At 37.3% G+C, this 15,638-nt stretch overlaps 1 protein-coding gene across 7 annotated transcripts in view; it reads left to right on the top strand.

Annotated features, from left to right (window-relative positions):
• The window catches only part of LOC108106096 (neuroplastin), a 36,548-nt gene that overhangs the window by 13,965 nt on the left and 6,945 nt on the right, over positions 1–15,638 (top strand). For all 7 annotated transcript variants that reach the window (XR_005993865.1, XM_017212956.2, XM_017212955.2 and 4 more), the window contains exons 3-7: positions 11,300–11,414; positions 12,585–12,745; positions 12,815–12,922; positions 13,017–13,217; positions 13,493–13,625. Coding sequence is in view for 6 of the 7 variants with exons in the window: in XM_017212956.2 (XP_017068445.1) it covers positions 11,300–11,414; positions 12,585–12,745; positions 12,815–12,922; positions 13,017–13,217; positions 13,493–13,625 (718 nt within the window). In the remaining variant the exon portion in view is untranslated. The remainder of the gene's footprint in view (positions 1–11,299; positions 11,415–12,584; positions 12,746–12,814; positions 12,923–13,016; positions 13,218–13,492; positions 13,626–15,638) is intronic.

The raw sequence follows: 15,638 nt of genomic DNA, 5'->3' as shown, positions 1-15,638 counted from the left end.
GTTTCTCCTCGATTTAGTTTTCTTTTCTTCGCATCAATTTGCGTTTCGCTTTCCAATTCCAATTCCAAAGCCAATAATAATTGACATAAATGGCGCATAGTGGGCCCAGAGGGGTTGGCCAATAGCATAGGGGAATAGCAGGGGATGGCTGGCTCGAAAAGCAGGGCATTCAAATGAAATATTCAACGAAACTGCCAGACATTCGTATATATATTTATATATCTAGTATATATATGTGGGACCAACAATTTATTGATCAATTCTGATGGCCCGTGACGTATGCAAAGCGCAATGATTTTTCTTCCCAAACAATGATCGCACTGACAGTGCCTGTCAAACAGTATAAAGCCAAATATATTACACAAGCATAAACAACGAAAATCGATTGAAAACTGATGATTTTCCTCGGAATTTATGGTTGAAAACAATTTATATTTCAGCCAAAAGTCAAGGCAATATATTAAATTAATTATTATGAGGTAGATTTTTGTAAAAAAATTGAGTTTGTTGTGAAAAAAGTTAAGAAAGCTCTGAAAGATTCTTAACAGCTAGCTTCTAATAGTGCTAGCTTAATATTTTATGTTACTTATTTTTGTAGTTTTTAAAGACTTTTTAGGTCACCTTATTTAGCATTTTGTAAGATAAAAAGAACCAGCTCATAGCCAATAAAATGTATCTAAACGATATCAAAATCCACACTTCTTTGTTCCGGGTTCGCCTCGCTTTGTATGGCTTTTCCATGGCCAAAAGAAACCGCCACTCTAGAGAGGCTGAAATTAAATTTAGCCTATGTTTATTTCGTTTAATTAGACACACCAACTGCAAGCAAATAAAATATTTATGTACATACAGACACAAGGCAGAAGGCAGAAGGCAGAAGGCAGATAGCAGAAGTTAGAAAACCATCCAAAGAAATTCCCCTGTTATTTCTACATACTTGAAAACATTAAACAAGTGTTTTGTTAATGTTTGTTTGCTTTAAAGACGTCTAATGTGCATTTGTCCGAAAACCAAAAAAAAAAAAAAAAAAAAGAGAGAAAAAAATCCCAGAGGCCAAAAGCCAGCAGCTAAATGAATGAGCAACATTTTTCAAGTTCTTTCTGTAGAACCACATGTGTGCCCATAGAGATTGTATTTGTATTACCAAAACCATGCTATTAGTTAGTATAGGGATGTGTTCTAGTTGCAAAGTTTTTACAAAGCTTAAATATTAAATTGAAGTATTTATTAGGTTTTATTGGGCATTGCTGAACTGCTTTGATTTTGTTTCAAGGCAAATTATTTCAAAACTTTTACAGTATTTGTAAAAATGTATGTAAGGTAATTTGATATTATTAATAGTTATAATAAATATTTAGGTTTATGTTATGGTTGGACAACTAATTTGGAGATTGGACTTTACAACAGTTTGACAACTTTTCACCTTATTGTTTTATGACGCTGACAACTTTTCAACTTTATTTCAACTTTATCTTCTTCTTCTTAGTGCTGGACATTCTTAACGGGCTCGTCGATAGACGACTCTCTATTCGATATTAGCAGGGCTGCCAACTGTTTTGCAGAACGCCAACTCACATGTACTTTAGTTTTTGTTGAATTTTAGAAAGTTGGAATATTCTTCCTCAGAAAGTTTGAGTAAACATTGCATTGCATTAAATAAAAAGGGTTACTTATAACGATAGTAATATGTTATAAAACCATTAACTATTAACCATCATAGACTACATATTGCCCACGCATACAAAGTATTACTACTTAGTTTAGCAACTTTTTCTGTATTCTAAGGGAATTGACACCGAAAATAATAGAATTCTCATGTCAAAGAAAGTTTTCTTTTTTCCTGAAGACATGCTAACTCGAAACAATGAACAGCTTTCCCCCAGTGTCCCCTCAAAGGTCCTGGCAATTTATCAGCGGAAAAAGTGAACTGCAACTGCAATTGCAATTGCAAATGCAAAATGCAAAATGCAACTGTTGCTATTGTTTTTGTTTTTTTTTTATTTTCGTTTTATCCCCCGATGCACTTTGCGTGCGGTCTTGTTTTCGCGCGGCTGATGCTTTTGTGCTTTGTGGGGTTAAGCTAAACAAAGTTTTTTAAAAGCCAAACACACACACACACACACATACATGTACATGTGAGATATTCAGAATACTATAGTCGGTGTTTTTGTTGTAGTTCTGGTTGGAAAGGTAGGAAAGTGGAGAGTGGAAAGGCGGGGAGGGACCACACGGTTGGTTTAGCCACGGAGTGCGCCGTCGTCATTTTCGTTTTTGGTTGCTTTCGCTAATTTTAAAATAGAAAAACAATTTTTTTTCTTTTTGATATTTATTTGAATTTACAGCAGCAGCCAGAGCAGCACACGCACACTTTCGCAGGTCTGAGCAAACACACTATGCCCAGAGACACATGACTGGCATACCTACCTACCTACCTCCCAGCCACCCATTTCATTGTGTTTGCTTTTCCTCGCGTAACTCGGCTGCGTATTTAAATATTTATTTATAAATCTCTGGCTGATTATGATAAGCATGATAATAATAATCACTATAATGGTTAGTTGGCGCATTTTAAAAGTGACACTTCCCCCCCTCGCCGCTCTCCTATGGTTTCCCTTTCCCTTTGCATTATCTATCACCGCTGTTTGTTTTTGTCATCTAAATTACTTTGTTTTTGTTGGCAAGTGTCTCTGGCTGTGTATATCTGTGTGTTGTTTGTCAAGTGTAGTCGAGTTCTCTGCATTTAATTGGCATTTCTCATGCAATTTACTTAATGAACTTTCCATACGAGAACAATTGCCTTCGCCTGGCGTTCACTGACCCAGCGACTGTATAAACGGTATCGACGGTATCGATCGCTAAATCCGGTCCGTTCAGACGCTCTCAATCGATCGTCAATACGGCAATTGAGTCAATCATTCAGCCACTTGAAGTATTGAACATTTTCGGAAAAATCAATTATATAATTGCTGATTAAAGCAACGCAATGGAGGGATCCGATTTTGAGGCCAAAACAATTAGCTTTTACAAATGGTTTTGGATTTGTGTTATTTTCTAATTGAAAAGAGTTCTTTCTGGGGAATTAGTTTAATGAAAACTTCAACTTTAAGTTCATATATTAATAAGCATAATGGTTTTATAGATTCTAAACCAAGTTTACTGTTGATTGTAATGAAGATTTTATTAATATTTTCCCCTTTTAAGTTCGTAAATTGGAATGGTGTGGTTTAAGTGCTTTTCTAGTTGTAAAATAACGAGCTTATTAAAAATGTTATATATATTTTTTAAGAGGTTTTAAAAGGTTTATTTAAGACTTAAAAAGATTACCTAACATAAAGTTCTTAACTTTTCAGGAAGTACTTAGTTTTTACAGGATACGAAAACCTTTTAGTCATGGATTTACATTTTTCTTAATTGTATACAAATGAGCTTAAACTTCAACCAACTGCAAAAGTTGCAAATCAGATTTTCATAAAGTTTTTCGAAATTGTTGCCTGCTCTGCTGATGACCCTCAAACTGTTCGGAATTAGTTTGCGCACGATGTGTCTATCCAGTGCAGTTCAAACTGTGCCTTCACGTGCGCAGCGCCTGCTAAAAATAACACACAAAATCACAGATACATTCAAAGCCACTTATTCTTCATACACACACATACTCCTATACATATATATATATATATATATATATATGAGAATTTTAGCTTGGTGTTAATTAATTTTTCTTATACTGAGTTTATTTTTTGTTTTCGTTTAGTGTAATTATCGTGCACTTCGCGTTCGTTTTCGCGGGGTTTTGCAAATTTTCTGTGTAAATTTTATTTTAATTGCTTTCGGCCACAATGATTTTGACAACAACATGGGGAAAATCTAAAAACCCAATACAGTCAATCATTTGTTTTAAAACCTTTGACTAAAAAAAGTACAAAACTTGAAGCTAAGTGTAACACAAACTTGCTCATTTGCTAATTTGTTCGCTTATTGAATTTCTGTTGACGAAATTTCAATTTTGGCTTTTCTATTTTCAATTTAGTTTAAAACTTTTGTTTTAAACATACTTTGTTATCACTTAAGTATGATGCATAAATTCATCGAAATGGTTTGGAAATTCTGAAACCTAAATATCTAGTGTTGTGTTTGTGCTTAAATATGTACATATATTTACGCTTTGCCAATTTGTACGCACATAAACACACAGAGACAAATGCCTTAGACAATATGTCACAAGTTTGCGATTCAGGGGGCGTTCGATTTACGGGGTGTGGCCAAGGGGGGCCGTTGCATAGAAGACTACAGGCAGACCCATAAATTTGATTAAATAAACTTTTAGTTTTGCGCTTTTTTAGACGCCCCACTCCGCACCGCCCCGCACAGCTCCGCATCGTATTCATTTGTTTTTGTGCTCAGCTCTATTTGGCGCAGGCAGGAATGCGACAAAAACTGTGTTGGATGAACAAGCAATAAACCATAAATTTCTTGTTCTCCGACAGCAACAAAAACGGCAACTAGCGGTTAAGCGTTTAGGACTTGTCGGGGCAGAGAAATGTGGTGGATATATAGGGCAGGAGAAAGGGCCATCAAAGGAATGTTAAGGTGTGCTTTTGTACGCCAGGGCTGCAAGCCTTTTGAAATATTTGCCTTTATACTGAAAGCTTGGCCAGCGTTTGCTTTCTAATGTGGTTTTTGTTTTCTTAGATTTAATTTTTGATAAGTATTTCACATTTATTTAAAGTTCGAAGAATAATAGAAAATATACCTATGTAATGTATGCCCCTTAGAACTATTCATAAGCTGGAAAATATAGAATTATTTATAGGCTAAAATTTTACTAACCTTACAACGTTGCGTATGAGCAATTTTATTACGTATACGGCAAACAAAATTCTGAGAAACTGTCATCACAGCTTAAGCACCTCAAAAAGTGACAAGATTTTAGTGCTTTTCAGGAATAATAATGACTTCATTGATAACATTCTTACTCGCAATGCGATCCTTAAGTTTATTATAATAATTTCAACCCCTTAAAGGTACCTTTAAGTATATTATTTATGCATATTAGTATGCCTCTAAAGTTATGTTAGTTTATGTATACGTAATAATACATCATTTATTATTATTTGCCTTTACTTAGGTTAATTTATTTTAAATTTATTAAAATTTAGATGAATATATTAAAGTATCATTAGTTTAGCTTTTATATTACCTTTAAATTATTATAAGTTTTTATTTGATTTAGTCTTAAAAACTTAATAGCTTAAATAATATCTTAACTTTATTTTCTATTAAAGCATATTTAGTTTAAATTAAATTTTAAAAGAGGTTGGCAGCCCTGGTGGCAACTGTAAGGTACATATAAATACCTCCAAATGCGTGTGTGTGTGCGACAGTGTTGTATAAATTTAAATTATTGTTCAGCTGTCTGCTGTCTCCTCTCGTTCTGTCTCCCTCCTTCGGCTTCTGCCGGCTGCAATATGCTCAGTTGTGTTGTGTAGCCCCATCTCCCTCTTGCCTATTGGCCATGTAGTTGGCCTGTCCAAAGTGACAAAAGCATTTTCGGCTGGTGTTGGTTGGGGGAAAGTAGGTGTGCTGGGTGGTTAGGTGGTAAGGTGGGGTTTTAGACTATGGCTGTAGAGCGCGACTCGTGCATGTAACATGTTTGTAAAATAAATTGTTGTACCTCTTCTCGCGCTCTTTCCATCTCTTTTTCGATGCGTGTGTATGTGTGTGTGTGCGTGGAACAATCTACATTTCCCTACGCTTAACCCTCTTAGTGCCTAAAGGATATATGCGGCACATAAATAATTCACTTGTTTATTTCAACTTGAATTGAAATTAAAAAGTTTAAATTATAAATGATTTAAAAGTACATCTATTTTTTTATTGCTACTTATAATAGCTTTTTTTTTGACACTTTAATGATGAAATATATCATTGTTTAGGATTTTAAATAAAATAAATAAAAGGTAGAAATTACCCTGTATTATTTATAATTTTTTTTATATTTAAACCTACTTTTGATTTAAAAGGTATACCCAAGTTGTTTGGCCCAAAGAGGGTTAATTTTGATGCGAAGGACAGAATGAAAGAATGAAGATGTCAGCAGATGGCAAAAGAGACGTAAACATAATTTAACATCAGTTATGTGCAAACGTGCGAGTTTGTTCGTGTGCGAGAGTTGACATGACAGCGATAAGGATAAAGATAAAGACATTGTCCAACCGCTCGCTAACTGCTTTAATCAGCTGATAAGAGTGTGTGCTCATGGTTCATTCGGCTCCGCATTGCTGTGTTCGGTTCGGTTAGGTTTAACTTTTTTTTTTTTTTATCAAGCTCTCGACAGTCCATTTTGTAATACATTCGGGGGAAATATACAGGCAAATATATAGGCAAGTGTACGATCAAATAAACGTACTGTACTCCCTCCCTCCATGCGCCCAAAGTACACAATTACACTAATATTTATGGCCCTGCTTCTGTGTTATCAGAGGGTACTTGGCGATAACAGCTCAACAAGTTATTATGGTATGCCACAAGGCCTCGCAGCAGGTCTCTGTGGGTTTATGCAGTTCAAACTGGTAGAAATTGACGTCATCGATGCAGTTCAAACCGGACGGTCGTCATTGACGTCATTGTTTTCGACTATCTTTTTTTCTTTTTCTTTGACTATCGAACCAAAAGTCAAGCTAAAAGTCCAGTTGTCAAGGTCTCGGGGGAAATATTATGTTTCTGATATGAGAAACAAATAAGCTTTTGATACATTAAACGAAAATTTATTTCAAATTTAAACAGAAACCATAGGAAATATTTGTTTTTAAAAGATAAATAAAAAACAAAACATTTCTCAAGTTTATATTTGTAAAATAAAATAAACATTTAGGTTTTGCGAAACAGTATACATATTGATATATGTATTTCCCTTCCTTTGTTAGCTGCCTTTAACGTCATATTTTTTTTACTTTATATTCCATTAATATTTTGGAAATTTACAGGGAAAAACTAAACCTTGCACGTTAACTTTGTTTTGTCAACTAAATTAGGAGAATCCTTTTTATATTGACAATATCATTCTTAATAAAAAAATACCCAGAAATGAAGAACAAAGTTTTCTATAGTAATGTATATAGTATATATCTCTCTGTCTTAATATAGGCCCTTCACTGTTTCTTAGCCTTGAATCAATTAAGTTACGATAAATCACTCAGTGCAGTAAGAAAGAAAAACCCATTTATATCGATACATAAGTTAATGTTAATTTCCACCATTACGTAAATAAATTTTCGATTTATGTTAGTTTATTTTCCATTCGTTGTGTTTTTGTGTTCTGTGTGTAAATGTGTTTTATTAGCCTCCCCACCCCGTCCAACCACCCCCCTTAAAAAGGAAAAAAAACTGAAAACTGAAAAGAAAACTGCCCAAAGCATATAAGCATTTCGAGTAGATAAATTCCAACATTGATATATACGTTTGCAACTTGGCGCTGAAATCAAATAATCGATCGCAACTTTTTCAACAAATAACCATAACGGGAAAAACACACACATAATATAAGTCATCGCATAAACAATTATATTATTAGGAAGTATTGATGATCGATATTTGTTTCTCCTTTTTTGCGTTGGTTTTCAGTTTGTTTTTATGATTTGAATTCGTTTTCACTGGTCAACGGAATTTGGTGGTTGCGGTTGAATTTTTCAAGCAGTTTCATATTCGGAAAATCAAGTTTTTCACTTATTGCTTTAAAAAACTAAATAAACTGCCGGAAAAATTCAATCACGGCTGGCCTTACAGAAATCAATAAGGTTTGTCACAGGAATATCTTCTTTCTTTTTTTTAAATCTCCAAAAAGTGCGTTGGAAAATCTCAAATAAATCATTGCATACTTTCTGCCGCATTATGAACTGGTTACACGCCTGCTAAACATATTTTGTTGATCAGCACTTTTCCTAGACTAGTTATAAGTTCATTGTTTGACCCTTGAACCCAATATATACCAACGTTCGCTTTTTTGTGTGCGGGAGCAGCCAACGACCTGAGCGAGGAGTCCACAAAGTTCCAGGTGCCGGCGACCATTTACTATGGCGACCCCAATGTAAACCTGGGCCAGCCCTTCTCGATCACCTGCATTATCCCGATCAACGAGCAGATCCATTGGCTCAAGAACGGGGAGCCGATCACACGGCACAATCTGCGGCACGGGCGGGATGATCATGCCTACATTTTGTCGGAGAGTGCTATTGAGGGTGAGTATTTTGGCGGTCTTGTTTCCGGAGGAGTTGTTTCAACCTCTCATCTGGTCATCTGTTGCTCATCCCGCTAAAGGTGAGAAGCACAAGATCGAAGCACACCTGAGCGTGCGGCATGCTCTCAAGGTGCACGAGGGTCGCTACCAGTGCAACCATCGCCACGGCGGCTATATGTTGCACGTTCGAGATTCCAAGGGAGCTGGAGCTGGATCGAGTGAACCCACCGAGTCTGGCTATCAAACCATTGACGAGCTGACGCCTAACTCGGCGGATGACTTCTTCACACGAGCGTGGCTGGAGACTCAGCAGCAACAACAACAGCAACAGTTGCCCCATCAGTCGCACAAGCAGCACAAGTCGCATTTGGGTTATGGAAACACCAGTCTGTCCGGCTCTCAGCCGTGGCATCCATCGGCTGGTGGAGGGGGGATCCACCGCGTTTACTCGGCCACACCGCCCGACTTCCCACCACCGCGCCTCAATCTGCTGGAGCACACGGTGGCGCCACCGGAGCCACCAACTATACTATACAATCAGACGCATACCACTGCCAGCGCCGCTGCCACGGAGGCCAGCCTGCTCCTGACGACGGCGCACCACCGTTCCCACCATCAGCAGCAGTTGCAGCAACAGGCGCAGCACACGTTGAATGCCTTCCAGTTGCCACTGCCGCCGCGACCCAATCTTGGCCAGAATGAGCGTTACCAGACCTATGCACCGCACTATGTTCCGCCAGTGGTGGGAACAGGGACAGGAGCAGGACCAGTTACAGTCGGAGAAGGAGAACAGACCACCATTTCAGCAGCCACCAGCACAAAGGCCATGATGGGTGGAGTTGGTTTTGGTGGTGGCACCGGTGCTGCGGGAGATCCTGCGGGTGCCAGTGCCCCAATGCTGGGTGCTGGAGGCCATATGCTGATGGGTGGCCAGGGGCATCAGGTCCATCTGCAGCACCAGACGCTCTTGCCCGTCAAGATGGGTGAGCCACACACACACACATACACACAAACACAAATACGCAATACACACATGAAACACCCACTAAATCTCTTATTAAAGTTCAACTTGTAAATGCCCACTTTGTTGTTGTTCGTTTTTTGGCTTTTATCTCGCTCGCGCCAATCGAAACTGCCATTGTAATTGTTATCGTACCAAAAACTATAGCCTTGTTCTCATTTTCAATATCTCTGATTAATTTTTCTTGTCAATGTTTTGCCAATAATTAAAAATAGATGTTTGTACTCATGCTAGCTTTATCTTTTATATAAAGAAGGGTTTCTGAAAATGCCTTAAAAAATAACGTTTTTTTCTTAGCATACTTTTTGACTTGAATTTTATATAACCGTTTTAAAACTAGAGATTTGGGAAATTGAAAATGGGAACAAGGTCAAGTGTCATCGCTGCAAATGTGCGCCCCACCCCCACCCACTTGCTCTGTGTCTTTCGAACTGCATCTGATCTCAGCTCTGGCACCACACCCCACCCTATCGCTCTCTTTCGCCCTCGCTCTCCTCATTAGCCCTCCCTCCCCCTCACTCTCGCTTGCTCTCGCCGTGTCTTTCCATCGCATCAGCCTTGCTAGTCTAATTTCGGTGTTGTTGGTTTTTAATTAAACGTTAATCGCTCGCCTAGCTAACTCGCCCTCCCGCTCGCTCCCCCTCAGTGTGACTTTTGACAAGTTCGCTCTTTTGCTCTCGCCCATACACACAGCCAACACCACACACCATACCTACACATTCACATATGGTCACACCTTTAAGTTGAGCTTGAGTTGTTTGCCTTAACTTTTTCATCATTGCCGCTCTTTCTTTGTCTTTTGTGCTTTACTTTCTCTTGATTTCATTTGTTGCTTTGTCTTGTGTCCTCTGTGAACTATGTAGCTATCTCTGTCTTTGTTTTCCTTTGGTTATCTCTTTGCCATTGCCTCTTGCCTTCTCCTCCTGTCCTGTATTCCTGTATTGCGTCCCCTTTGTTTCTCCTTGGTTTTCTCCTATTTTAACGCTTTGGTTGTTTACTCTGATTGTTGAACACACAGCTGGCAGGTGCAGCGAACGATTCGGATTTCAATTTCAATTTCAATTCTGATTCCAATTCGTTTCGTTTCGATTCGAATTTGATTGGCAGCCAGTTTGCGATGACGCATAAGTTTACAATTGGCAGCGTTTGGCTTACGAGCTGATTATAATCAATCAGACTGCCAGATAAGGCGGAAAAACAACAACATGTGACGAGTCGCTGATTCTCTTCGATTCTCTCCTTCTATTTGCTTTCTATTTTGCTTGCGCTTCTTGTCTATCGAGCTATCGATAAATCGAGAATCGATCTAAATGTTGTATGTATCGCATTGTGTATATCGATAAACATAAATTTACCAACCTTTTTGCTCTACTTTACATTACAGCTAACTTAACCGATAAATTAATCAACTATACTACTATACATACCAAACTAATCAAAACATCAAAACGTAAATAATCAAAGTAATCTCAATTCATATGCAGCGTAAAATGAAGTTTATTTGATTTCAGTCCAAGTTTCGAAATAGTACGACAATGTGTTTTTTATACCAGACAGGATGAATAAAATTCGATTGACCAAATTGTATGCTCTTTTGTTTTATTTATACGTATTCTTTAGTTTTAGTTTTAGTTTTAGTTATAGTTTTAGTTCTACGAATATCCTTTGGTTTATTTGCTCCACCTTTGATTTGGTATTAGTGATTTGTGTGTTGCTAAATCATCATTACTCTCCTAAGCAATTTAGTCAGTATTCAAAACCGAATATCAAGCTCTCATCTCTCAGCCAATGAAAAATCAAATCAAAAACCTCAGAAATCTATCCAAACTTATCAAAAAAATCTCCACCAAACCTCTCATACTTTAAGCTCGTTCTCAATTTATTCCTATAAGCAAATATATTTATCTTTATATACAAGTTATTAGAATAAACTTTGTTTAAGCAGTTCTTTATGTAAACGTTTTCTCGTATCCCAAACATTAGAACGCCCTAATGCCCATGCCAATATTTGACTAATATATTCCATTTATCTATACCATCTCCAGATAAGCTGGTGCCAAACTATGATAATATCGAGCATAAAATGAAATTTTACGACATCAAATTTCCGCTGGTTCTCAGCTGCAACGTGAAAGACGAAACGCCGGGCGTACTCATATGGTAAGTCATCATTCCGTAACATCCTAACTCAGGGATCCCAAAAAAATATCCGGGGGATGTTGTCAAGGCACAGAGGGTGGGTTGGGTCTATGGGTCTATGTTTGTGTCTGTGCCCCACATAGTTAGTAGTTATAAGAGCAATCATTTTAATACGGCACAGCTAAGCACTTTTGCTTAATTATGTTGGCCTGACTGCCTAACTGACTGCCTGACTGACTGACGTAACCTGCTGACCGAAACAAGAACGAAGCGTCAAATACACTATAGAAAATATATCTATCACAGGTGTCAAATATCAATTTTCTTTGGGGGATTCAAATCACTTTTGTTAGTGTCTAAAAGTAGGCTATGGGTAGGCTGGTAAGAGGTTTCGACTTATTGTAAGTTATGTAAATTCGAAATATTCAGTAAACGATATGTTTTGGGATCTAGAATGTTTCTGAAACTCAAAGCAGACTTTAAGTTACACTTTCGAATTTCATTAGTGCCGAATGTGGACACCCTATTATTTTATTTTTTCCGAACAGGGTGAAAATAATTAAAATACCCTTTGCAAGGGTACAACAAGGTGCCATTTGTGCGAATGTGCACAGCTGAGTGTGGGGTCTGTGATGGGGGGCACTTCTAGGGAAAGGTGGTTACTGAAAAGTGCCTTCCTGTCTGGGACCAGTTAGTGTTGGTAGCCGTGGCTCCGAGCTCTGTTGGCCCGGTCTGGTAATGGTAATGACACTTTTGTTCATTCCGGGACTTGTCCGGGTCCCTAGTTCTCGTTCTTGTTCTTGTTTTTGTTCTGGGGCCAGGGCCAAACTTTGCGTGTGCTTCGCTGTGGAATTAGTCTTTGAATAATTGGCAAAAGAGGCGCAGAGAAAGGCGAAGGGCTAAGAGAAAGTTTGCTCCTCAAGTAGGTGCAGCCCGGCTATTCGGCGATAACTGTAGAATTCATTTAGATAAATGGCTTTTTCTCCTGGCAAAAATATTCACAGAGAAAAAACAATGAAAACAAATTATAAGGTTAACATTATTGTATTAAATTCCAATTAATTTATGCAAGTTCTTAAACACAAACAGTTTCTTTAGGGAAGGCATACTAAGGAGACATTTTTTGTTGCCCATTCAACACCTTCTTCTTTCAAACTAACACTCCAATATCCGCTTTCCAATCGCCAACAGGAAAAAGAACAACACCGCTGTGACGGAGGTGCCTTCCCTGAAAGGTCGCTTTAAGATAATCGCAGCCGAGAATAGGTTCATCATCGATAAAACGGACGTGCACGACGATGGCTTATACAGTTGCGAGTACAACGGAGAGTCCCAGAATATCACAGTGATTGGTAAGTCTTACGAAACCCTTGGAACGAAGCACTAACTTTAAATTAATTGCTTTCCTTGATCATCTACAGCCCGCGTTATGGTAAGAGTGCCTTCAAATACCGCTGTTGTGGAGGGTGAGAAGATGTCGGTGACCTGCACCGTCGTGGGAACTGACCCCCAGTTGTCATGGACCTTTGGTGAGTCCTTAAATCTCTCTCTCTCTGTCTCTCTTCTTGATCTCAACTGATGGAATTTGGTTTTAACTTTGCTGTTTTTTTTATATAACTACAGGCAATGTAACGCTGACAAACGCCACAGATCGCTTCGTCCTGAAAGCGGATGATAACAATGTCCAGAACGCCATCCTGACACTGGACAATGTGACATTGGACGACAGAGGCGAGTACAAATGCATTGGACGCAATGCGGCCAATGACTATGGTGATAACTCCACCGCTCCTGCCAGTGACTTCACAAACGTGCGTGTTAAGGGTAAGTTCCAAACGCTGGGAGTGTCGACTAAGCTTTATTTAATATCCGCCGAAAAACTATGGTCTGCGTTGAGATATGTTAGCGCTATTTTCCTTTGAGGTCAAAGTGTGCTTTCCTAAATTAAATTGTTGAAGTTCTGTCAGTTGGATATCTTGTTATTATATCTTTTGGCATGAAGAACTAAGTTTATTAGTCTAAAGTAAATAAAGATCATAAACGACCATGGTTGCTATACAAATAAATAACCAATTTAATAAACATCATCTTTTCCATAGGCAAATTTGCCGCCGTGTGGCCTTTCCTGGGCATCTGTGCTGAGGTGCTGATTCTGTGCATCATCATTCTCATCTATGAGAAGCGCCGCAACAAGAGCGAACTGGAGGAGAGTGATACTGATCCCCAAGAACAGTAAGTGTGCCTACTCTCCAACCCAACACACCAATCAACCTACCAACCAATCAACACCACAACAAACAAAAAGCCAACAACATAAACTGTCAACACCAAATAATATTAAACAAAAAAAAACATCAGCAAACAAAACAAAACAAACAAACAAACAAAAACAACAAAACGAAACGCAGCAGATGAGGAAAAAAAAGTTGAAATTTTAGTTTTATACTGCAAATTAAAGACGTTGAAGCTGCAGGCGGATGCAAAATGCAAATGCAAATGCAGACCAGACCCAAACATAACCATACGGAACCGGATACTACAGATACAGTTACGGAGAAGCAACGTACTTACGGACGGACAGACAAACGGACGGAGGAGCAGCAGCTACAACAATTAGTGAAATTTTCTTAGTTAACAATTTCTAATAGTTACCAAAATGCAAAAGAAAAAAAAGTAGGAAGAAGGAAGGGAAGAAAGAAAAGAAAGAAAAAACTGAATGAATTTTTGTGTTTGACGCAAACGATGAAGATAAGCGATAAAATGGAAAGTTAAAGGTTAAGAAATTATATAGTTTTTTGCTAATTTTGTATTATAATAAAGTCTAATGTGCCTGGAGCGTCGTCGCAAAGGAATTATTGAAAATAAAAATAAAAATAAAAATTAAAAATAAAAAATTATAAATTTAACGGGACCCTTAGAAGTGAAATGGAGCTAACCTTTTGGGTTTTGAACTCTTTTTCTTGATGTGTGCTAAAGCGAAGGCAAATATATATATATATCCTCGATTCGTATATTTGATTCGTCTAAGAAAAAGAAAAACTATTGACAAACACAAAACGGAAACGGAAACAGAAACGGAAACACAAAACGAACGCACACACACACCCAGACACAACTCAAACTCAAACCAACACAACCGAGAGTTGAAACAAAATATGTAGTTCTCTAGATTTAAATACCATAAATTTAATTCATCGTAATGCCTTATGCCTTATAATTTCTTGCTTATTTTCCAATCGAAAATTCATTTTTTCGCTATGCTTGTTTCTGTTGCTTAAAAATAAATAAAAAAAAAAAACTACAAACAAAACTTAAAAGGAAACTGATTACACATAAACGAAAACTTTCTTTTTATGTCAAAGTCCAGTCCATAATATTATTATTATTATTATCATGTAAAGGAATACGACAAGAAAATGTTATCAACTTTGTTTTTAAGTACTTATTGTTTAATTATATACATTAAAAAACAAAAAACCAACAACAACTACAAACAAAACCACATTTCAAACAACAACAACAAAACAAACACAAAAACACCGCCGTAGGCAAAGCAAAAGTTTTGATTTTGCTTTGTGAGGAATACAAAAACAGAATTAATCGTTACTTATGTATAATTATAAATCACTATATAAGCTTATTAATTTCTTGGCAGTGAATAAAACACACATACATATAAACACGAAGAGAAGAACACACAGAAATCGTAGCTCAACACTTTTGCATTGATTTGGAATTATAATTAGAATTATTTGTATATTGTACACAAAAAAAAAGAGTATTTTACCCCGCCCCCCTTTGCCCCTTGCCCCATCTAGTTTGCGCACTTTTCGTTTTTTTCTTATATCATTTTGATTGTCGCCGCCTCTGTTGATTTTGCTGTGTATAAACTTGATGAAAACTTTAATGATTTCGATTCTTTGTATCTAGTATCTAAACACCTGTGCTATTCTTTACCGATTACCAACACTATCCATTATGATTTTGTGCGTTTTGAGATTGATTTCTACCGAAATATAAAACAAACAACAAAAAATACAATTGTAAATTAAACAAATAAAAAAAAAAACAAAAAATATTTTAAAAAAAATAAACAAAAAAAGAACAAAACCAAAAACAATCTGCATTTTTATTGTTTTCTCTATTTTTTACGTAGTGCTGTCCTGTGTTATTATCCTATTTTATTGTTTTCTCAGATCCTGGTTTCTGCTTGCCTGCGCCTGCCTGTTATCGGGGATATATTTG

This window comes from Drosophila eugracilis, unplaced genomic scaffold (assembly GCF_018153835.1).
Source record: "Drosophila eugracilis isolate 14026-0451.02 unplaced genomic scaffold, ASM1815383v1 contig_386, whole genome shotgun sequence".
NCBI lineage: Eukaryota > Metazoa > Arthropoda > Insecta > Diptera > Drosophilidae > Drosophila > Drosophila eugracilis.
The sequence above is the reverse complement of the archived record's forward strand: the minus strand, read 5'-3'. Positions and strand labels throughout refer to the sequence as shown.